Source organism: Numida meleagris, chromosome 6 (genome assembly GCF_002078875.1).
Source record: "Numida meleagris isolate 19003 breed g44 Domestic line chromosome 6, NumMel1.0, whole genome shotgun sequence".
NCBI classification, from domain to species: domain Eukaryota; kingdom Metazoa; phylum Chordata; class Aves; order Galliformes; family Numididae; genus Numida; species Numida meleagris.
Window position 1 is genome coordinate 9,324,304 of NC_034414.1, and position 23,206 is coordinate 9,347,509.

Genomic DNA, 23,206 nt, shown 5'->3' on the forward strand with positions numbered 1-23,206 from the left:
CATCAGCTGTGGTAGCTGCAACTGACTGCATTGGCAGGGGAGGAAGCCACAGCCCCACCAAGCCCAACAGAGGATAGGTGTCCTGCTTATAGGGAGGGAAGGAGGTGGGGTGGCAGGAAGGTCTGCTGCAAGGAGCAGTTGTCCAGCTGAACTGATGTTCGACAAGAAAACTAGGGCAAGTTTTAAAATCGACTTGGTTCAACATCTGCCAAAGGCAGACGCGGAAGCCTTGCTCTGTCCTGTGGGGCCTTGCTGAGACAGTCAAATTGATATCTAGGGGTATGCTGGAGAGGAGCTAAGCCCAACAGCACACAGCTGTTTCACCATCTTAGAAAGTCTAACTTACTTATGAAAAGGAATTTTTGCGTGTTGATTCGTATGATTTTCTTTGGAGAGGGACAGTCCTTTGGGCTCTCTGCTTTTTCACTCATCTGTTAAAAAGCTCCATTTTGGGACATCCCAATTCTTCCAGCCAAGAAGAGCTGGATTCTGCTCCTGGCTTGCTCAGAAGTGGTTGCTCAAGAGCAAAATGAAGCATTCCTGTCAGGATGCACAACATCCAATGTGGTCCCAGGGTCAGAGAAAGAGGTCTTAGGCTTGAAGAGAAATCCTCCTCATGGCAGTGCATTACGTCAGTACAGAATTTGACTGTCCAATTCTGCATTCCAGTATGAAACACAGCAGCCAGGTGCTATGTCCAGCAATATACAAGTTTAATAAACTTCCTGTTAGGCTTGTGGACTGAATTAATAGCTCCATGGTGTCTGCTTAACAAAGCCAACTTGCACACCTCACAGTATTGCAACTAGTACCGCTACAGTTAAGGGACTGTCAGCGTTTCCCTTCTGAATGGATGATTTAGCTGCTGCGCTTCACATCAGGGCTAATTTTGCATTTGACTTACCCAGTGCTGCTACAAGATTTCTGTTTTTACCAAGCATAATTTGCGTCCACTTGACCGTGTCATTCTTGGGCTTAAAAAAGTTTTGAGCAACAAAAGTGGATCTTTTGCAAATACTTAGTGAATGAGAAGAAACTTAGAGGCAGATGCACACGTGGTCTGGAGATGGCAAACGTTCCCTTTTCTTTGCTTTTAGTTTTAAAAACATCCGTGGGATTACTCATTAGTGTCTGCACCCCCAGCTTTCTGTTCCATAACGGACACACAGTGTTTGTATAGAAAGCAGACTTATTGCACTCTGTAATAAGATTTGAATGCAAACATTTAATTAACGTTATCTATTCAGAAGCATTACTTAAACAAAAGTTAACCTTTCTGTGCCAAGGCTGAACGGAACTCTGAAACTGAAGATTTTCGTTTTTTTTTTTTTTTTGCTTCTCTCACCAGTGCTGTGGATTGATGTGCTGTTGATACAACCACTTTCTCAGATTTCATGTATGGAAGTCAATGATGGAGTAGTAACTTTATTAATTTGGCCTATACTGACTCAGTTGAATACTAGTATTTTGACCTTATTCCCTAGGAAATACTCTTCCTGCTACACAAACTTGGAATGCATGGCCATCCCTGTGGTGTGAGCCGTGTTTATGACAACTTTCAGAAACATAATATTTCACATGTAAATGCATGGCTGATGGTTCTTAACACTTTTTATGTAATCAGAAAGAGGTATAGGCCATCATTTTCCTATGTCTTTTGATATTCCTTTTTTCCCTTCTTTCAGTGTACTGAGAATTATATTGCTGTGTGCCCCATGACCCAAGAGTGACAAGGATGTGAATCCTGTGCATAGCTGGCCTCACCTGGGCTGACACAGACTCTGAAACCTCAGACTTCATTGCAGAGAACAATCCTATCTACAAAGGTATTGAAGCAACTAACTCCTTTAATACTTCTGTGCATCTAAAGCCTTGAAGTAGAACCATCAGCCTCCATTAAAGAGAAATGTGGGAAGCTGGGCATCTGTTACACGTTGACCAACCCACGTAATCTGAGTAATCATTGAGCTGAAATCTGCCTGGTTATCTCAAGAAGGTGGAGGAAACTGGGCTAGGAATTACGTTTTGCGAGAACACAGTGCAAATTCCTCACCCAGTTTTCAGTCAGGATAGCGTGTTATTGTTGAACAGTTGATACCACTTCATGGAATCTTATTTTCTGTGCCTTAAGGGAAATACAATTAAGTGAATTTCTATTTTCAAACACAGCTCTTTCCTGTCGCTGATGAAGCAATAACAATTGCAGAACATGGGATTTTCTGGGAATGTTGAGTGCTTGTTCTCATTGGTCTTAATTTTACTGCCTCTATTTGAATCATATCTACAATATTTCCCGAAGTAGCCCACTTGAAACCTTACTGATTTTACTGGTGACTCCTAGCTGGTGTATACTTGCTCCCCATTAAGGCTAGATGAAGGGCATATCCTACAGCTGCAGGTGTCAGTATTGGAGGTGCTGTAGTCTTTCTGGACAGGGCTGTACATGATAGTAGCTGAGGTTTAGAATCACAGAATTGCTAAAGTTGGAAAAGACCTCTAAGATCATCTAGTCCAACCATCAACCCATCACTAACATGCCCACTCACCCACATCCTTAAGTGTCACATTTACGTGTTTCGGGTGTTTGTGCCATGTTCTGCCCATGGACTGCTGCTGGCATCCAGATGAGCTTGTTTCTCCACATTGAGAACTGCTTCTGTCGCTAACCAGCCCAGAGACCAAAAATGTTCACAAGTGGTACAAGTCTGTTGTCTAGTGCTTGCCTTTCCACACTCATCATGGCTCAGCAAATGCAGAGATTTGAATCTAACATGATGAGAAGTGTCAGAATTGGGGATTAATTCTGTGAAATAATTTCCTTGATGGGATGCTGCCAGGAAGCTTGACTCTGCGTTCTTTGGACACCACAGATTCCCATAAACTGCAAGGAGAGGGCTGTGTGGGCAAGGAATGCAGTACAAGCTTGTAATCTTTTCAGTTAGATAGAGATATCTTAGCACATAAGTGGGATACTCTCAAGAGTCTGCTTGTGCCAAAAAGATGACCCTTCTAGGACTGGGACCATTTATAGAATGCTGATTTTTAGTGCAGAGCACGTTTTTATAGCTGACTTTTATAAATGTGAAATACCAGGCGAATTAAGCTTGACAGTGCTGACAGAGCCTTAATTAAATCAGTGTGAACAGTATCAGTCTTGCATAACTCTGTTTCCATCAAGAGCATCAGAAATTGAGGTTTTTTTTTCTTTGTCCCTTGTAAGAGATGAAGTTCTGACAGCTTGTTCCCATTTCCAGTACTGCTGGTTCATTAATTCGCATCCATAATTCTAAGCTTTCTACTTCACTCCCCATCTCTCTTGCTTCTCTGTTTTGCTTCCTCAGTTGACATCTTGGCTCATTCCCTACAGTGCTATATACTGGCTACACAGAGAGTTCAAATATGCCTTTCCTGTAACCCATTTGTCCATCAGTTTAACCACAGAGGGTACAAATCTGCAGTCCCTAACAAGATCTTGCAAAATGCTAACTGCACTTGTAGTTGGTGTTCAGCGCCTTTTTTTTTTCTTCCTGAGACCAAGTCTCTAGACAAAACTGTCTTTTGAGCACAGTGAAAATTCAGCAAGCAAGTAGAGTGTTGAGCCAGGGCTGCTCCAAAACAATTGCAATCCACATAACTTCCGTGAAATGGGTGCCAGTTCATTGCTGGGTATTTTAGAGTTAAAGGTGATGATATGTCTAGTCTTGCTGTCAGAGACTTGTCTTTTACCTGTCTGCCCACACGCAAGGGGGACTTGTGCATGCCAGCCTTTGAGTCATGCAGCAAGATGAGGGCAGCCACATGTGCAATAAAGCACAAGCTAGGGCAGAGTCCTCTGGTTACTGAAAGAGGGGCAAAAATTCTGGCAGCCCCCGATTGTAGTAGATCACCTCTCTCTCTGGTTTTGATGTCCACCAAAGCAGCTGGAAACAAGGAGGCAAGAGCTATCTCTCTGCCGTGACCCTTATGTGAAGTTAAATGCTCATGTGATTTGTGCAATTGCAGCCAGCCCTGGATTTTCCCCAGGGGACTAAATGCCAGTTGTCCTTGTGGCTTGACAGCCAGGGAGAACCCACTGTTGATGGAGAGCAGGCAGCATGAATCTAGCTTTGTCTGGCCTGATGCCACTTGCGGGTCTCCCCAGAAAAAGGAAATTCCCAGCTGCTACGAGAGACAGCTTGAAGTCCTCTTCTCTTCTGGAATGGTGCAAGGGGGACTTAACCTGGATGTGATATCTGAGATCTGGCCTGAAATCTCTTCTTCAGCTCAAGAAATAGGTTGCCTGTCTCTCTCTAAACATTTTTGGCTGTCTCTCCTTAAAAGCTTTATACAGTTTCACAAAATGACTCACACGTTCAGCACTGCAAAACAGATAAACAGGGGGAAGCTGAGAGTGCAGAGATGCGTAAAGCCTGTGATTGACTTGGTAGCACATGGATGGTCACACGGGTTGACTTTGCTTATGCTCTCCCTTTCTCTTTTCTGCTTGCTTATCCCACTTAGGTCCCTGATCTGAGTTGATCATTCTGTGATGAGTTAGGCTTGATCAGTGCTATGAATTTTGCTGCTGTTTTCTGGGAACATATGGACCAAGCTTTAGGGTGTTCAGAGTGCCACAGTGTCCTAAAATCCCACGGGTTCTTCAGTTGCTGTTCATCTTCTTGTCTGTTCTCCGTTTAGTTCCCTTTTGATTTGCATTCAAAATCAGACTGCATCATGTAGAATGCAAATAAAGAGGTTGTGTGGAAGACTACCAGAAGATTGTAATCTTCTGGTCTTATCTCTCCTTCTAGACCTATCCTGAAATGACTTGTTCTTTCTTCTCTTTTTATTTTCACAGTGTAAGCATTTCACAGAGGAGGTGACATCTTCCAATGCTTTAACATTTCGTCCTCCTATGTCTTCGCATTTTTTTCCACTTTCTCATCTCTGTGTTACAAACTTAATTGAACTGCACAATGACTTTAGAAATTCTAACAAAGACTAAGGAGGATGTTTCTTGGCAGTTGGTCATTGTTTTGCCTTGGGCCCGTAACTTTGCTTGCTGCTGTCCACTGGGTGCTTAGTCCATGGTTATATATAAGGATAACTACTTTGAGTATGATTGTATCACAGTTTCTTTGTATGCTTTCAGAAGGATTTAACCTTGTATAATCTGCCCATTATAACCACATTTTCCAACAATAGCAGGCTGCAGAATACAGTACAACAGTGTCAGCATTCTTGTTTCTCTTCATTCTCTGTTGTTATGTTTAGGTTCCACTGAGCCAGTTTGAGAGCATGCAGAAAAGAAACACAAGCTCAAAGCAATGGCTGGCGGTTTTCTTAGTCCACAAGCAAAGATGGCAAGGGCAGCAAATGAGGTATGTGATTTTTTTTCTATCTGAAACTGGCTGTGAGAATAGCATAAGCTTAGGCGAGGCCCATTTTATCTAATCATCCACTCTGAGTAATTTTCTGATTTCATTGGACCAGCCTTACATGAAGGTACTGGAGAATAATTGCAGCAACTATCATTTTTCTCTACGGGATTGCTGGCAAATTTCCGTAGCACCATGTATCTTGCAAGTGTGAGCATGCAGAGTCTGTCTTTTGAAAGCAGAGGTAACTTCCCATTCTTCTTGTTGTCCTATGACCTGTTCTCCGCAAGCAATACCACAATACTTTTGTAGCAAAGCAATTTGTCATGATCTGCTTATTTCTTCTGCAAGTATAGTTAGCAGTTGAAGGAGTCAAATTCCACACAAAATTAGAGTAGAAGAAATTCAGCTTTAGTTTCCTGTCTTTATTAATAGTATAAATGGTGTTTAAAGAGTTGAGAAGTCATGTTCCCTTGAAAGACCTTTTCCTTAGAAATATTGTAAATGAATACCGCTGTTTTCTGAGTACTATGCGTCAGCGAAATCCTGAAAGCATCGTGAAGGTGTTACTGCCACATAAGTATATGGGTCAGATCTTCTTTTGCAAGGTTAGAAAGGATCTCGGCTTGCCTCGAAGTGTACTTCTGGTTCCTAGAAATACTCTTGTTAAAAGATGAGCAAAACAATGTAATTGTGGATGAACGATGGGTATTCTGGATGGAATTAAGTCCTTCTTGTGTACCATGGGAATGGTCATAGAAGAAAAATTCCAGATGAGCCGATCATAAAGCAATTGCTTAATGAGGTTTCAAGCTGGGGCATTTGGGAGAAGAACTGTGGAGCAAAGTGCTAAAAAGAAAGGCGGCGTTCATCCTGACAGGGGAAAGCTCATGCCTTGCAATTAGAACAGTGTCCAGGGCCCCTTATGGAGGGGAAATGGCCTCTTCATTTGGCCACTGTTAATTAATGACAGAATTTCCCAGCCAGTCTACCCTTGGACTTGAGGGCAATCTTATGCAGTTAGTTACTGAGTGGGAGAAGGCCTACAGGGAAGCAGCATCCCTGGGAAAGAGCATTGTGGAAATCCCTTGTGCCTGTGTGTGGCTTCGGTAATACTGAAATCTGCTGTGCAGAGAATAGAGCCAACCTTGAGTTTGTTCTGTGTGCCATCTAGAGACTTCTCCCACTGCTGAAGCTATCTTCGTGCTCTGCAGATAATACGAACAGTGTGGTTAGAAATGCATTGTCTGTGGCAGATCTGACATCACAACCAAATTCTTTAACATAACATATTTTGGGGGAATCATGTATCAGCTGCCTAGCACTGAAATGTATGGAATGGAATTAAGCAAACCTTTCCTTAATTAAAAAATGAAAATGGATTCTGAACTTTATCTAAGGGTCACTTTGGGATGATTTCTAGACAGAAAAAATCTTGGCTTTCTGGCAGGACAGCTGTGAGGGAGTGTTCTATTCATTAGAACACAATTTGTCCAAGAAAATATGTTCCAAGTCCTAATCAATTTAGATGAAAACTTACTGGACTGGGTTCAAGCAGGCCAGTTACGGAGTCTTATAAAGCCAAACCCACACGTCTCAGTGGGCAAGAGGCAAGATAATCTTAGCTTACAATGGAATGTTTAAATTTATACTGTTAAGACACTGAAATAGGCACGAGGGTTGTTGGGTTGTGGGTTTTTTTGTTATTGTGGGTTTTTTTTTTTTGGTTATGTTTTGTCTTTTTTAAACAAGAAACATGTGAAGAATTAGAAGTTTTAAAGTAAGAGAGGGAATGTCCCTTTAAGATATAATCCCTCATAGAGAATGGACTGCAGCCAGATTTGTCCTCACTTTAGCATCTATAGAAAGTATTTTGGAAAAGGATAGCTTCCAAAGCACTAGAAACGTAGGTGTGCCTCCAAATGAAGTTCCTTGGCATCACAGGCTTTTGCAGAGCTTTATAATTCCCAGCTGTATAAGGATTTTTTTAATGAACTGCACCAATGGTGAAATACAGCAGTTTGGAGAAACGGTTGTACAGTTAGCCCTTGGGAAAGTGATGCCATGCGCAGCATTGTTCATCCATTCTACACTTCTTATGACAACACAGAAAACCACAGGATAACACCTTCACAACCCCAAACCTTCCTGATGTTAATGACAACTGTTTTAGGGTTTGTTTTTCTGTCATTCAGTTTCTCCATTATTGCAGCTAACATTTCAGGCTGCGAGAGGGTACTTAAGAACTTTGAAACCATGCATTTTCAGAGCCACGCTTAAAATTCCCATAGGGATGAGCTAAACCTGAGCAATCTGTAACTTGGGGAATATATAATTTCTTCACTTCGAGTGGTTTTTCTAACTTGCAGAGTCTTTGCCAAGGTTAATCTCCTCTACAACCATGAATCAAATGTGTTTTTAGCAGTAACTAACGATGCTTAGTAAAAAGCCACGCAACAAGTTAATCTGTGTCATGCCGTGCCAGCTTACATCCATCTCTTTGCTGGCGGATCCTCTGCTCTCCTGGATTTACCACTGGAAAGTGACAAATTCACCATTTCTACCATCTTGTCATTCTCTTCTGGCACTTGAAGGCCTCCACAGGCTTCAGGTTTTTTTTCTTTAGATGTGACTAGCTCTGTCTATGCCACAGAGCAATCCCTCAGCCCTTAACTTGTTACTCACCAGCCAGGGGCCTGACTTGAAAGCCGTCTTTTCTCATCGTGACTCCTGTGAGTTGAAGAGCCAGTGAAATACCCCCTCTGCAGGTCCTCCTCTCTCCACCAGCACCATCCCTGACAGACATCACCCATGCACCTGCAGCCACCCTCTGCTCGAGGGGGGTTTACCCACATGACAGGCTGGAAGTGAAAGAAAGGGAGCGTACAGTACTGTGAAGCAATTTGTGGTTAAAGTCACAAACTCTGGAGAATCCTTGACTACTGTAAACGCCAGTGGTTCATTGTCCCGCAGCCTCTTCCTTCCTTCACGCCTTGCTCTGCCAAGTCAGCCACCTGAGACTGTCCTCATTGCTCTTGTTTTCCCTGGCTCTTCTCACTTGTTTACTTAAATTCTGTTTTCCTCTTCTGCCCGTCATTTGAATTTCTTTTGGGAGGGTCTTATAAGGACACCTACTTTTCGCAAGAAAGCTTTAATCAGAATTTCCTGTGAGATAATAGACAGCTTTTTTTTTAATGTTTTGAAATAGAAATGTGATCATTTTTTTTAAATGTCTCTTTTACGAAGTCTGCTTTAAAATAAACCCTTTTGTTACAGAAAGGAATGGTTTTAAACCGGTTTAAAAGACAAACTGTACAAAGGAGGATGGGTGCTTTGGACGCAGCAGGACAGCCTATCACCCAAGGGAAAATAGCCAATGTTTTGCTGAAGCTGACTGCATATTTTCACTTCCAAAATGCAGTCAAGACTAAAACCACCTGTGAGAGAGTCTAGCCTCTTGGGCTAGTTGAGGAGGGCCTAGTGCTGAGCGTTCTGTCAAAAGGCACACTTATTTTCACAAGGCAAATCAGTCAGTTTTTGTGACAGGGCTACAGCTCATTGGGATGAACTCATTAAAACTTTGTGCTACAAACCACAAGTGAGAGGTGCAATATTTCATTATTGAAACACAGAGAATAGACAGATGTCCTATGGAAAAGTGAGTCATATTCTCTGTAGTACATTCTGTTCATTCTGCTATAATAAACATGAGTGTTTGTTTTCTCTGAACATTAGCATCCAACTATAAACTTGATTAGGAGGATGAGTTCCTCAGCCTGCTTCTGGGTTAGCGTGTGCACTGCCGTTGGGTTGCTCATGGCAGTGTCACGGCACCAGTCATGTCAGACTGCCATTCCAAAAGAAAATAAAAGCACTTTACTCATTTCTTTCAAATCCATCCCAAATTTCTATTAAAGACATCAAAGCAATGACTCTAATACTTTCCATGCTTTCTGAACGACTCATCTTTTAAAGAAATTGCTGGGAAACAAGGAACCAGCAAAGTTCCTTAATTTCAGGGTTTTAGACTTTCAATAATATCCTGGAAAGAAAGTAAAAACAAGCCACCAATCCATTTTGTCATGAAACTATTCTCCACGTTTTATGTGTTTGCATTAATTTCTGTGCTACTAGATTGAGCTGGGTTTACACGCTACAAAAAATACCAGAAAAGGAAACTGGTCCTTATTCTAGTTGTTGTCCTCATGATCTTATCTTTGTGATTGCAAAAGCTAAGTTATCTGATCAAATACATTTATTGTTATTTTTGTTGGAAGATGGTGGCCAAGAGAATGACTTTGAAATAGGATGATGGCTGGCTGCGTCTAGAACTAGCAGTGAAATACAGGATTGTCTGCTGGAAACAAAGGAAATTCTGGGAACCAAGTTCTGTGCAGTCTGAATAGTGTTTTGGAAATCTGACTCTTGCCCGGTTGTAAGAATGGGCAAGGTCTCCAGATTTTTAAATGCTTGCTGAATTTCTAAGGACTCTAGATGTGATGGGAGGTATTTCTGCTGACCTAAGTGGAAAAAGAATTGGGGATTAGCCGTGGATTAGGTACTCTGGTTATAGCTGCAGTCAGTTCTGCTGAAGCGTTTCATCTTTTTCCATAGAATCACTTGCTCATTACAATTATTTGTCTAATGCGGCGCTTCTGGAAGTGAGGTCACTATCCTGCAGTATCTGAAAGGAATAGCTGAGGGTGATCAGTATCTGCTGTCTGGCTCTGACAGGCAGGTATTCCCCAGCTTCTGGGGGGCTTGATGGTGTACTAAGGCTTCTCATTTAACTGACTTCTTTTTCTTCCACCTTCTATCTATCAGAGGGCCAGTGGCATGTGGTTGCAGACTCTCTGTCATGCAAGGTAGAGCATTCACTGGAAAGCTGTGAAGTGACAGCATGAGACTGCAGGTGAAATGGCAACTTCACTCCTTGGACTAAACATACATTGGGACACCCAAGTAGGAAGTAAGTAGCCTTTCCTCTTTTGTTATGTGCAAGAGCATTGGAGTGTTTCAAGTTCTACAGATCGTACCATGGGAAATACCTGGTGAGCATTATTAGCTACGTACTGAGAGAAAGATATATAGCTTTAAACCTTGAACAGATCTAGGGTGTCCCAGTGGTTTCCTTGACAAGAACACATGGTTGGTGTCGTTATTTTCTAGGTAAAACACAGGAAGTTTATCTAGTAACAGAGCCTGGTGAATCCAGAGCAGCCTTAAGTCTCATACCACTCCCTGCACAGACATGCCTGTGTTACAGGTGGAAACGTTGCTATTAAAAAATGGAGAATGACCTGATTTCTTCTATCTTTCCTTTTCCTTTCCCCAGTGGCACATTGTCTTCTCATCATGGCAACTGTGACCCTGTGGCCACCTGACTGAAGTGATCTATTTTTTTTTTTTTTAATCTGCTTTCTCTGGAGAGAAGGATGCCATACGTTCAGTGGGTGTTGGGAGCTGAAGAGGTCTTTGCTGTGATGGCTGCCGGTGAGGCATGGGCGTGCAAGGCTGTTTGGTACGTGCTGCTGCAGGCAGTGTGTATGTAAGCATCACGTGGCGTATCTGTAGGGGCAGGAGCATCTCTTCAGGTATTCTATTGTTTGATTTGCTGATTCTCACACTTTTGTGGAGAAATGTATAGTTGCTTCCTGCCTCAGTTTATCTGTAGCACAGAAAGAGGGAGAGATTCCCAGGTTACCCAGAGCTGAATGCTTAATTACTCATAGCTCTTGTGCACCCTTGAGCAGAATGTGAGCTCTGGAGCTGCATACCATCATTTCTGTGATTTAAACATCAGAGGAGCCCCTTTTCTGAAGCTGTATTCTCCTGGCTGTTTGGTGGCGCTGCTGAGTTCAGCCCTCAGCATGCAGAGTTGCAGCACCTAGACCCCATGACCCTGTTCCATGTGAAGGCTGAGGTTTTGCTTTCTCTAAGGTGTATTCTGCTGGGGACTTGAGGAGCTGGAAAGGTGCCTGTTGTGTGTGCTGTGCTTTTGAGAAAGCAGCATTTAGCAGACCTATACTCTATAGTCAGTAAGCGTAGCCTCTGTGTGCGCAAGCGGTGGCCCGCTCCCAGCATCGGCGCTGCCCTGACCTGACCCACAGCTGTGCTCTGTTGGTCTGGGGCTGCAGGCATGTGCAGCATCTCCCAGCTGGGCTGGAGGTCAGCTCAGCCCTCCCTCAGGAATGGGCCCTGCTGCTTTACCAGCAGCTCCTAGGAGGCTGCAACAGTTGAGCTTATGCTGGCTGCCCCGGCACACAGAGGTCAAACAAATTGAATTGCTCTTCAAATTAGCTGGATACCGCTTTGATTGGTGTCCATTTGAGATGTGTGTTTTATCTGGAAAAATGCATGCCACGTTCCAGCCACCTCCTGCAGCCAGGGGAGCAGTGATGCCACTGGCAAATGTATACTCTCACTTAGCATTACTTAGCTGGAAAGCTGTTGCTGAAGCGTGTCCTCTGTCTAGAGTGATCTCAGCTTGCTAGGCCTATCTCTTACAGATGTTAATTCCTAGCTATTATCTTTACAAATTTCTGTAGAAGAATAAGCTTCAGTAAAGAGGGGATATGTTCAATTTAAGCACTGAGATTACCATGCTCCAAATGAAGCCACTTTTATTAATAATTACCCCTCTGCCGTGACTCTAAATTCAAACAGCTGGACAGCCTCTGCTCTTTATTAATTTCCTTGGATCCTTTGGCACAAAGCCTTCAATTCCTATGATGTAATGGTATAAGAAGTTGGCTCCTGCCTGAGCTTCCACCCACAAGTTCTAAATTTGGAGCATGGCAAATTTCTGCAGATTCCAGAGACAGGCTATGCTCAAGACGTGCTGATGCCTTCAGTCCCATCCCATTGCACCAAACAACAAGATTGTGTGCTTTTTATAACTAGGATAATCAATGTGACTCAGATGCACATGTTGTCTATGTAAGCACTTGGGGTTGGCTATCACTTTATGGCACTGGGAAGAAGCCAAGCCAAATAAAAATTGTTTTGAGTAAATATTACATTTCTAGAGCATGAATAACTTTTCTCTGCAGCCAACATGTCACTAGTGGGAATAAGGAAGAAGACGGGGTGGGAGGAAAGCAGTAACTAAATCATCCCACTGAATACAGACAGTCTGCAGCAAGACCTGTTGTTTGGACCCATCTGGGGCATAATGTCCCAGCTAACTCATAGCAGGTTTCAACAGGGCCACAGGTGATGGAAATAAAAGCAGCTAGATCGTTGAGCAGCATGCTGCTGCACGGCTCTCTCCTGAGTGGGATCTCTGCCCGTGGTATGTAAAGCAGGCAGCCGAAAAACCCAGTGTCCTTCTCTCCCTTGCTCCCACATCGAGCATGTGGATTGCTCCATGGAGATCAGCGTTGCTACTCACGTGGTCAGCACTAAGCATGTGCATATGTCCGTTCAGGATCTGGGCCAGGAAGAAGGATGAGTTTTTTTTATCCTGCAACTTTGGGACCTGTGGGGGGTGTCTGCATTGCGCAGCACGGGGAAACAGGAAACAAACCTGCATGCAGCTTGGTGCTACTGCACCAGAAAGGGAAGCTGCTCTCTGGAGCAGCGAGGTGCTGTCCTGCTGCTGGCATGCACCACTGCAGCGATGGTCAGCAGAGCTGCTGGCTCTGCTCCAAGGCTTCCAGCAAGTTATGTCTGTTTCTCTCCCCTCCCTGCACACAAAAAGAAACCACCAACAAGCACAGTTACCCCTGCCCTCGAGCACTGCTCCGTGAACAGCTTATAAAGTGCTTAATATACCTGAACTGCAAAGGGATAAGAGGAATGCTTTGTTTTCTAAAGACGTAGGAGAGAAAAGATAATGTATGCAACGGGGTGGGGGGAAAAAATTATCTGCAAACATTCCCTCATAACAGGAATTTTCCGGGCTCCCAGAACACAATAGCCGGATAGAAATGATGGGAGAAAGTCTAGCTTTGAAAATCATTGGTGGCTTTTCTATTTTCCTAAAGGTCATGGAATCCTGAGCACTGTGCATTCTCCCTTCTGTTGAACCTATGAGCTTTTTCACATCAAATGAGTGCTTTCCTGAACTTTGCTGTCTTTTGTTTTTTTTTTTGGTGTTTTTTTTTTTTTTTTTAACAGAGTAGTTTGGCATGAGAGGAAGAAAACCTGGCCTTAGAAGAGGAGTTCAGACAGGAAGCAGCAATATTCCATGAAGATTTCTGAATCAAACAGGAGAGGAACTGGCTTCTCAAAGAGCGTATTGCAGAGATTCCCTAAAACATTCGGCTGCACAGCTGGAGCAGGTGAGTGGGAACATGTAACGGGCACGCGATGTTCTTGTGTCCCAGCTGTCCCTATCAGAAGCACTAGAGGAGCTGTTCTATGCTGCAGGCTGGACCACAGCTCACAAATAAAACATTTCAAGGGCTGTGAGCCCTGCAATAATGACAGCCTTGACGTCAGCAGACCTGTACCTCTAGAGACTAGGCTGAGAAATCAGTGCCTGTTTGCCCAGCTAAGGCAGCTTTGACTGTGTTTCCAGTGTCTGGGCGATAAGTCTTTTTTCCATGCCTTGCAGAGCTGCCAGTGGTCGTTTTCTGCCAGCAGAACAGCCCAAGCAATGTATGAGGGGACTAACTCCGTCCCCTTTGTAATGCATTTTACAATTCAGAATAACTTCTGTAACACAAGAAAGTGTTTTTACATAGCAGAGCTTCTAAATTGTTAGAACAGTTGGAAAATCCTAAATTGCTTTTAGCAGACAAGAAAAAAACAGTGAAAAATAACATTGTAGGTTGCAGAATATACTAACGTGGGAGCTGATGGTCAGTTTCCAAGAATGAAAACATATTTGGGGACGGCTGTTGCACTTGCAAGTTGAACACATGTACTCTAGCCTTCAGCAAGGTATTTGCACCCACCTGCAAAACTTGTTGCTCTGGTTTGTAGAGTTTTAAGCTCTGAAAACAGTCCAGAGAGTCAAGGTCAGTCCTGTTTGGGTTTACCAGGATGTTTCTGGACTCCAGGTGCCCAAGGGAGGGGAGAACTTACCTGGGATTGAGTCAGCAGCCTGAATCAGAGATGATGAAAGAGGGCTTGGCTCAAATGCAGAGTGACTTTATGGGTTTTTTTTTTACGTTTTTGTGACACTTTAGGGCTAGCTACGTGGTGATGTAGCTCTAGGTAATTAGAAATCTAAAGGCTGCTTCAATTCATGGTTGTTACCCAAGAGCTTAGAGGAGGTTTGCAGGCCACCAGGAATTAGGCATGAAGGCGGAGGGGCTGAAGGTTTCCTGAGCGGGTGGCAGATGGGGTGCCTGGAGACTGTGCTTGTGCAGAGTTGCTCTGATCTGAACGGCCCTCCCCCGAGGGCTCACAGAGCCATCTGCAATTTGTGCCTTGTAGGTACAATTTCAGCTTACCATGGCATTGCTGTCTCTCTTTGTAGGAACAGCAGTGTTTTGAAGGCACTTCTTAGTCTTCGTGCTTTTTTAATAGATAAATATCCATCACATTTCATCAGCGAGCAGTTGAGGCAGAAGGAGGTTAAGGGACCTGACAAAGGTGATACCAAGTCAGATGACTTGGAATTTTGTAGCTCTGAAAGATCATCTTTCTAAAACAGGAAACCCTCTCAAGAGTAGTAGGTTTTCATTAAAACAACAGTTCAAACCTGTCGATCTTGATATATCAGGAAAACAAGGAATGTAGAAAATGTGAGAGTTAGCCTGGTCTCTCTTAAACTAAACCACCAGGTCTGCGTTCCTACAGAGAAACAAATACCCTGCAGGCATCGTGGTGTCTTTGATTTATTTTTGGAAGCTGAACCTCCCCCTTTTGGTGTCTGAGCTAAGAAGAAACAAGGATTTGGGGCCAACAAAAGGTTTCTGGAGGAAAAAGCCTCCAGTCTCCCTGCTCAAGAGTTTGTGACATGAGCAGTTAAACCAGTGTAATCCAACTTAGCCTCCTCTACATTTCAAAATCAGATTAAAGTTCGTAAGTTGTTGAGGGAAAATGTTACCCAACAGAGCAACTGTATGACTCTCAAAGTAAACACTGGCCCTTTGCAGCTGTGGTCACAGACCTAGTTTCAGTCACCTGTGTAACTCAGGGTTGTGGCTGTGCACAGGGGTGAGGCTGGGTCCTGCTGGGCTGATGGCTGGCGCAGCCGGCTGCCTTGTCAGTCAGCCCCCTGCTTCTCGCTCGTGTTGCCATTGTGCGGTAAGGTAAGGTAAGTCACGTGAACCCTGAGAAGAGCTTTTAGTTCACAGTTCCGCGTGTTTTCATTGCAATGGAAGACTGGTTTTTCCTCGTGCCCTAGCAGTGTTTAGCTGCACGTACACAAGTGACGCAGCTCAAAGCAAGCTACCAGCTCAGCTGTAAATAACTCGTGTAGCACCGCATCTGTGCGAATCTGCCTTTCAAAACAGGATCCACAGATGTGATTAATTAGGAGACTGAGAGGAGCCGCTTTGCTCCCGGAGCTGTTTTCAGCATGCCTGTGCAGCGGTGTCCGGCTGCCATCTGGTGTTGAGTGCCCAATGGGGGCTGCGGTGGGGCAGGGCCCCCCAAAGCATCCCCCCCACCAGCCCAGCCTACCGACAGGGCTGCTCGAGTGGCAACCTCTGGGCATCTGCCAAGCCATGAGCAAATCCTGCCCAGACTCATCAGGGCCCCCCGCCACGGTATCTCCCGCATTCCTGCGGCAGATTTGGTATTTCTTATTGTTCTCTCCATCTCTGGGGGAGCTGCTGCAGCTGCCTGGCTGGCCTGCCAGGGCAGGAGCTGGCGGAGCCCTGTGTGCGGGTCCCAGAACTAGCCGGGGGCTTTGGAAAATCTGTGTCAGTCTTCGCACCCTGCATCGGCACGTAGGGAGCTGGGGCTGATCAGGAGGGGTAAGATAAAAGTGAAGAAGAATGGAAAGCTTGAAGAGCACAGAGTGGCTGTGCTGCACCGCCAGCCTGGGAACAGCGTGCACTGCCCTGTGCCCGGCGCTAGCCCAGCCGCTCTGCTAAAATTACTGCACTGGTGTGCAGCAGCAGAGCTCATCCCGCCTGCTATCTGGTGTACTGTCAGCCAGATTGTGGCTGGGAGTAGGGACAGTAGTGGGAGTGACTGGACAGAGTTGGGTGAGAAGGGAAAATGGAGAAAGCTGTCTTTTAGACTCATCCTGCACGGCTTTAGTCTCTGCAGACGTAGCCAAAGTGCCAGGGAGCAGCCCAGCCCAATGAGGATAGGGCTCTTTTATAAGCAGGACCACAGAGAGCTGTATTACAAGACCAGCAGCCATTCATTTGTGATCTGTGCCGCGCTGCCTCTGCTTTGGACATATAGAGAGACAGAGCAAGTGTGGAGAGGCTTTTGCTGAGTCATACTGGGACTGGGAGAACTGCACAGATCAGCACGAGGGGGCAGCGGCTCCCAGCAGGGTACCCGGTGACACTGGGTAGGACTGGGCCACCAGCAGGCATGTAAGGAATGGGGCTGTGGGGCCATGGTGCCTTGGGGTGATGGTCATCTTGGCCACACATCTGTCTGAGCTGCGCCATGATATGGCATCAACCCCGTGGGCTTCAGCTCTGCTTGCTTTTAATCCCATCACGTGTGTTCAGATTGGACTTGATGCTCGTGTTACATGAAAGGCTTCGGATTCCTTGTGTGACTGCCGGTAGGAGCAGCCAACACAAGCCTCTGCAAATTGCACTCATACTTGCAAGCACCCGCGTAGGCTCCTCGTGACACACTGGTACTGCATGAGCAAGTCACTCGTGTGCATGGAGAACAGGCAGCAGGAGTAACAGCAGACAGGCTCTTGCTTGAGGCGGTGGGCCCAGATCCTGTAAAAGGCTTTGGTGCCATAACTGTAGGAAGCAGCCCTGTTAATTTCATGGGTGTACGTAGCTGGATCTAAAGAAGGTTCCACTGACAGGCACAAGAGTTGTGTAAGCAATGAGAATGCTAACTGAAGTGGAAAGGGGGGTTATTTGCTTGATTTATTTGTTAATGAATTTAAAATTATGGCCAGAGGGAAGAAGCTAATGCAATTGTTCTGATTTATTTTTGTTTGTTTTTGTCTTTTTATTGACATGGTGTCCAGTTAGTCATGGGCTCTGAGAGCATCTGCTCATATCCTTTTACATTTCCTGTTCCAATTGAATATGAGAAATCAAGGGAGAGAGGGTCTCTCCTCTAGGGGTCTTTCCAGGATTGTGCTTGTAGGTGTCGTTGCATTTCCCTTTCAGGCTTTTTTCAGGATGTTTTTTTTATCTTTTGTTTTATATCGTATTGTTCCAAGTTAAATGTCTTTTGGAGATGAGAAGCAGCTACTGTGTTCCAAGTCTTCTCATTTCAAGCATTAAAACAACCACTGGCATTGCCATTCTTTCAAAGGGTGCATACTATTGACATACATAATGCTCTTCTGCGTTTTTGCTTCTTTGGTATTGCCAAGCTAGTGTGTTCACAGTGAGACTCCAAGCATAAAAGTCAGGAGAATCTCTCAATTCATGCAGTGTTGTAAACCTTCTGTTTGTGGGTTTTTTGTTGTTGTGTTTTTGTTTTGCAGCTCCTGAAGCACCTTGTGGTCACATTCTCAGCAGTAGGAGCCCTTCAGACATGGTGTCTGTATGGTGTCTGCTCACCATGCCAGGTGGGGAGCCCCAGCCTTCCAAACAGCAGGTGGGTTTGTGGTCTTTTTCACTAGAGATTTAAACAGATGAATCTGCATCCTGCTGCAGAAAGGACAGTAGGTGTAAGCTGGGCTGTCCCCAAACCCAATCCTGCGGCCTCAGGGAGTTTTTATCCTGCATGTCAATGAGCGCTGCTCAGTAGGATGAGAGAGAACAGGGTGAGGGTGAAGGACAAATGAGGCATGTGTACAAGGCATCTGGGAAGGCCTTATTTACAGGCAAGTAACCTTCCTTACACATTTCTCCTTGACCCAGGCCCTACTCTCTTTAGAAAAGAGCAGCTCCAGCTGAGAGCTTGCTGGATGATGCATCTGACAGCATGCTTCATCCTTTCTCACTGTGGTGGGATTTTTTTTATTATTATTTTTTTTAATATTCTGAGAATCTTCTGGGTTGGAGGAGACCCTTAAAGGCCATTCATTCCAACCCCCTGCGATGAACAGGGACACCTACAGCTCTATCAGGTGCTCATAGCACTGTCCAGCCTGATCTTGCTTAGTTAAATTAGTTTCAAGGCTCTGAGTATGTATTTATCCTAAGCTAATGGTAACACTCTTATTGTAGTCTTTTTTCGTAGGCTCATGGTTGCCTCTGGGATCATGTATACTGAGCTGAGATGACTGAGGAATCAAACTGACTCATGAAGTCAGGGATGGTAGCCTGCAGTGATGATGGCAGCAAGGTAATTGTTACACAGGGTGTGTAATGTTTGTTCATCCTTTGTACATCGTTGCTCTGTTTTCTTGTACATGTCTATTGAGTTGTTGACGGGAAATGAAGCAGAAGGCTGGTTTTCATTGTCTCGGGACTCTCAGGGTGAGTAAAACCCCTGTTAATCATGTTTGCTGGAGAAGCTGAGCTGCTTAAGGTCCAAACCACCACCAGATGGCAGCTGAAGTCCAAATATGAGATGAGCCCAAGGTCCCAGAATGGGACTGCCAGAGAGGGGAGCTCTGGGGTCCTTGAATTGGGAAGATTAAAAAAAAAAAAAAGACAGCCATGGTTACCAAGTAATTGGCATAGTGTGGGCAGTGTCAGAAAGTCTCTAACTGCTGGATGAGTGGGGGAACTAACACATTCTTCGTGTTCCAAGAGTTCCTTCATTCTATCAGACACAACCTTTTAGCATACTTTTTTTTTCTTTACATTACAGGCAGTAGATAACCGCTTTGTCCCAAGTGGCTGAAACACTTTGTGGGTGCCCCTTATCCTGGCCATGCACCAGTTTGCTCAGAAATGTTGACCTAAAATGCTTTGTTTAATCAAGATAAAATTCAGAGCAGACATTTTCAGTTCACTTTTAGTGAAACAGATGCTGCGGTGACTGTTCCAGAAAAAACTGCAAGACTGAATACTTGCTTGCCTTTTTGGTTTTGCTTTGTTTTTAAATCTGTATCTCCCCACTCCAATCCCACCTCCACAGCTCTGCCAGCTAGAGAGATTGTCTTATAGTACAGTGTTGCTTCCTCAGGTAGGCTGTGCCTTTGTGGCTGGAACATTCAACTCACGTAGTCCAAGTCACTGGGAACCTGCCTGTTCATTTGGGGAATGAGTGCATAAGGCTGTTAAGTCTCATAAATCAGCTCCATAAAGTGGTTACAGGGCAAAAATCTTGTCTTAGGTGAAACAAGGAATGATACTGTGCTATTGGTTTGCAGGATTGTTCTCCCGTCAGCGGAAGGAAAACCTGCACTGGGCAGAGAGAGGATAAAGCCCTCCTGTGCATCCTACTGACGCACCACAAGCAGCTGCAGTTGCTTCCTACTGCCACAGCACAGGTAAGTCTGGTGTGTACACTCCGCCCTAGCTTTTCCAAGGTATGCGTCATGGCTGGAACAGAGACTTGCATAGTGTCACATCTCATTGATGATACCCTCACCATGATCAGATTCATTTCTCCCTCCTCCTTTACTGTGCAACGCTTTCCTTAATTTGTCAGCGCAAGCAGAAATAACGAGGCTAACAGGAGCTTTGGCTTATCTCCTCTTCTAACTGTGACTAAGAAGTATGTGGGTGATATCTTGATCAAGGGCTGTTTTGGTTGCAGTGTACACACACTCAAACTTTGCAGTTCCAGTCCAGAACAGTAGGTCATCCCTGTGCCCAGTAAATGCACTGTTACAACGGGTGCAACTCTGTATCAATTCATGTCACATCTGGCACACTTAACATTTCAAAAACTGCATAAGCTGCACCTCAAAATGTTGTTACTCGGCATTGCTGTCTGTAATAACTGAGAATCATTACACTCCATTAAGACATTGAATATGAACATGTAAAAGAACTGTTACTGTTATCTGTATGATGACCAGACCATTAAGAGTTCTTCTTAATAATAAATAATAATTAAGAGCCAGATGGGAAATGAATTGAGAGTGTAGTACTGTCACAGTGCAGTTACAGGTGTTCACCCATCTTCTGAACTCTCTCAACCCAAAAGAAACCCATACAAAAAGCCAGTTCTACATTCTGAAATGTAAATGATGTTTATTATTTTATTAAATAGCCAATTCTAAAGAACAGTAGAAAATATGAAAACATGCATCATTTGGTATTCTTAAAAAAAAATATATTTGTCCAAAATAAAGACTGTTAGAAAAATTAACAAGTTTAGCCTCAGAAGGTGTATACCTTCTGCATCCCACATGAAAGGCGCTGGGCAGCTATAAATACTGTTCCTTTTCATCTAGCAAAGTTTAACAGTGTATACATTAGTATTTCCATTATGATTTGTTTTTTTTCACATTTCTTCTGTAAACAAAATCAGTATAAAACTGCCTTGTTAGCAAGCTTAAGAAACTATTGCTTTTCTGTACAGTAAATACAAATAGGACAATCCTGGATTTTCCTTCCATTTTAATCAGCATTCCGTTTACCAAAACATTAACGATGTCAATTAGTATAAAAACAGAACCTAAGAGTAAACGTCTGCAAAGATTTCAGTATTTGAGTGAGTCCTAGTTAACAGGCAATGAAAATGCTATTGTGTTCTCAATCTGAAGATCGCTTCTGTACAGCTTCTGCTCTTCTGAGAGCTGAGCAGCCCTGTGCTGTGTACAAAGGCACTGGTTATCCATCTAAAATGTTCACGTCTCATTTACTAAAGATAGTTTAACAGTTAATATCGAGCTGAACAAAAAACCACATGCTAAAAGATGGCTGAATGTGTTTGGTGTATGTGCAAAAATCAAAGCTGATTATCAAACCACACCAGTGGGCACCTGCTCTTCCCAAGGCAGGACTTAACTCTCAGAATGCCTGTATAACTTAGCACAAAATATGACTTAAGTTAGACCTTGGTCTGGTGTGGGCGACCTACTAGGCAACATCACACACTCGTTCCTTCCCTGCAGAAACTGAACTCCCTGTCAGAGCAGAAGACTCTATGGAAAATCTTCATTACCAGTAATGCCGACATTGATTGACAGGAATTTTTTTTTTCTAAAGCAGTACTGCTACTCACTCATCTTTTTATATCAAATAAAAATGTCAAATTTAGTTTTCATCTTCCACTAAATTTTTCGAATCTGGCCTCTTATGAAGAATAAGACAAAATGGAGTGCTATAACGATAGGACTGGTATATCAACAAATTTCTTGCATAAATGTCGGTTTGATGCAGATATTTCATCTCGATGTGTCACTGTGTTCCACTCATGCACTCCAGAAAAATCTGTAAGTCAAAAGTGAGCATCTTTTAAACCACGACTCGAGTGCATTAGAGTTGTCTAAGTTCTTAAATTCTATTTTAAGCCAGTCTCAGGTAGGAGGCAGTGACAAGATCAGTCGTGCATGCCTGCTTTTCCTAAATGTTCTACAGCAGCATTTTGTACATGCCTGTTTCCAATGCTTTTATGTGGATTCCTCCAGAGGACACACAGATCAGAGGAGCCAGGAGTCAGGGACAACGGGCACCCAGGGATGAAGCCAGCCTGCTCTCGGTAAGGAATAACAGATTTGAGCACTAACCCTCATGTGAAGAGCAACAGCCAGACAGGAAAAAGCAAAAAGAGACTGAAAGGAAGAAAAGGTATTGCTCTGGACAGCGTCCTCAGGATAGACTTATCCCAGGTTTAAGTCATCTTAACTGAACCAGTATAGCAATTGCTTTCCTTGCTTTTCAAAATGAGAGTGATGCTGCCTGATTGGTTAGATGCTGCCATAAAGTTACAGGCTATTATAGAAATAACTGTGTTGCAGGCTGCACTTACATAAAAATCTTCAGTAGAAAAGTCTTGCATAAAGGAACAGAATATCTGGAAAGGTGAAGGAAAACAGCAAGTACTGCCAGACAGCACATAGTGGTGTAGTTACTGAGCTCTTAGTAGACACTTCAGGGTGGTAAACAGTATTTCCTTTGTAGAAAGGCCCTCCTGCTGAGTAAACTAGCATCTTCAAAGGAGTAATAAGCTGTTCTGTGCAAAGCAGAGTGAACAAAAGTGGACTTCTGTTCACAAACAGTGTGTCACCCATGGTCATTACTCAGAAGAGGTTTTTTTCCCTTTCCAGCTCTTTTGTCTTTGCTCCAGTTCAGCTTCAGTGAAGGCAGCCGGGCCCCAGTTTGTGATTAGGTGCGGATTCTTAGAGCCTGGAATACAAACAGCATTGAAACAAGCATTTCCAACAGTACCAGCACTCCCCCCCCAGCAGCAGGACAGGCTCGGGGTGATTTGGTCAGCGCTCTGGGCAGTCTCAAAAGTGGCTCAAGGAGCTGCCCAGCTGTGGCAGGAGTGATGCCTGGGACACCACGAAGGTGCTTCAAGTGAGAGGTTCCAGCTGCTGCAGCCTTAGTCTAAACATCCACTAAGTGGTGAAGATATCTTTACTTGATGCTTTTAGCAGTCCACAGTTAGGCTGACTGTGTTAAACACCCAAACAGCATATTATATGTATATATATATATATTACATATATTTTTTATATTATTCTCATATATATATATTATATATTACATATTTTGTATATATTATATATTTCATATATTTTATATATTATATATTTATATTATAAATTGTATTATATATATTATGTATTATAGATGTTATATATATGTTTTATATATCACGTTATGTATCACATATGCTATATAATATATTATTATATATTATTTATATGATTATGCTATATATTATTGCATGTTATATCATATCTTATATATAGCACATATACTATACATTGT

At 43.7% G+C, this 23,206-nt stretch overlaps 1 protein-coding gene and 1 long non-coding RNA gene across 4 annotated transcripts in view; one reads left to right on the forward strand and one right to left on the reverse strand.

Moving 5' to 3' along the window:
- The window catches only part of LOC110401768, a 36,783-nt gene extending 16,413 nt beyond the window's left edge, over positions 1 to 20,370 (forward strand). For 2 of the 3 annotated variants that reach the window (XR_002440588.1, XR_002440586.1), the window contains 7 exons: positions 1,686 to 1,826; positions 5,254 to 5,360; positions 10,182 to 10,326; positions 13,479 to 13,642; positions 17,905 to 18,017; positions 18,593 to 18,710; positions 19,687 to 20,370. This is a non-coding gene — a long non-coding RNA (uncharacterized LOC110401768). The remainder of the gene's footprint in view (positions 1 to 1,685; positions 1,827 to 5,253; positions 5,361 to 10,181; positions 10,327 to 13,478; positions 13,643 to 17,904; positions 18,018 to 18,592; positions 18,711 to 19,686) is intronic. The other variant, XR_002440589.1, reaches the window with a different exon arrangement.
- The window catches only part of SWAP70 (SWAP switching B-cell complex subunit 70), a 38,183-nt gene continuing 35,486 nt past the window's right edge, over positions 20,510 to 23,206 (reverse strand). The window contains exon 12 of the mRNA XM_021403215.1: positions 20,510 to 22,615. Within this exon, the coding sequence (XP_021258890.1) occupies positions 22,506 to 22,615 (110 nt within the window). The 3' untranslated portion in view covers positions 20,510 to 22,505. The remainder of the gene's footprint in view (positions 22,616 to 23,206) is intronic.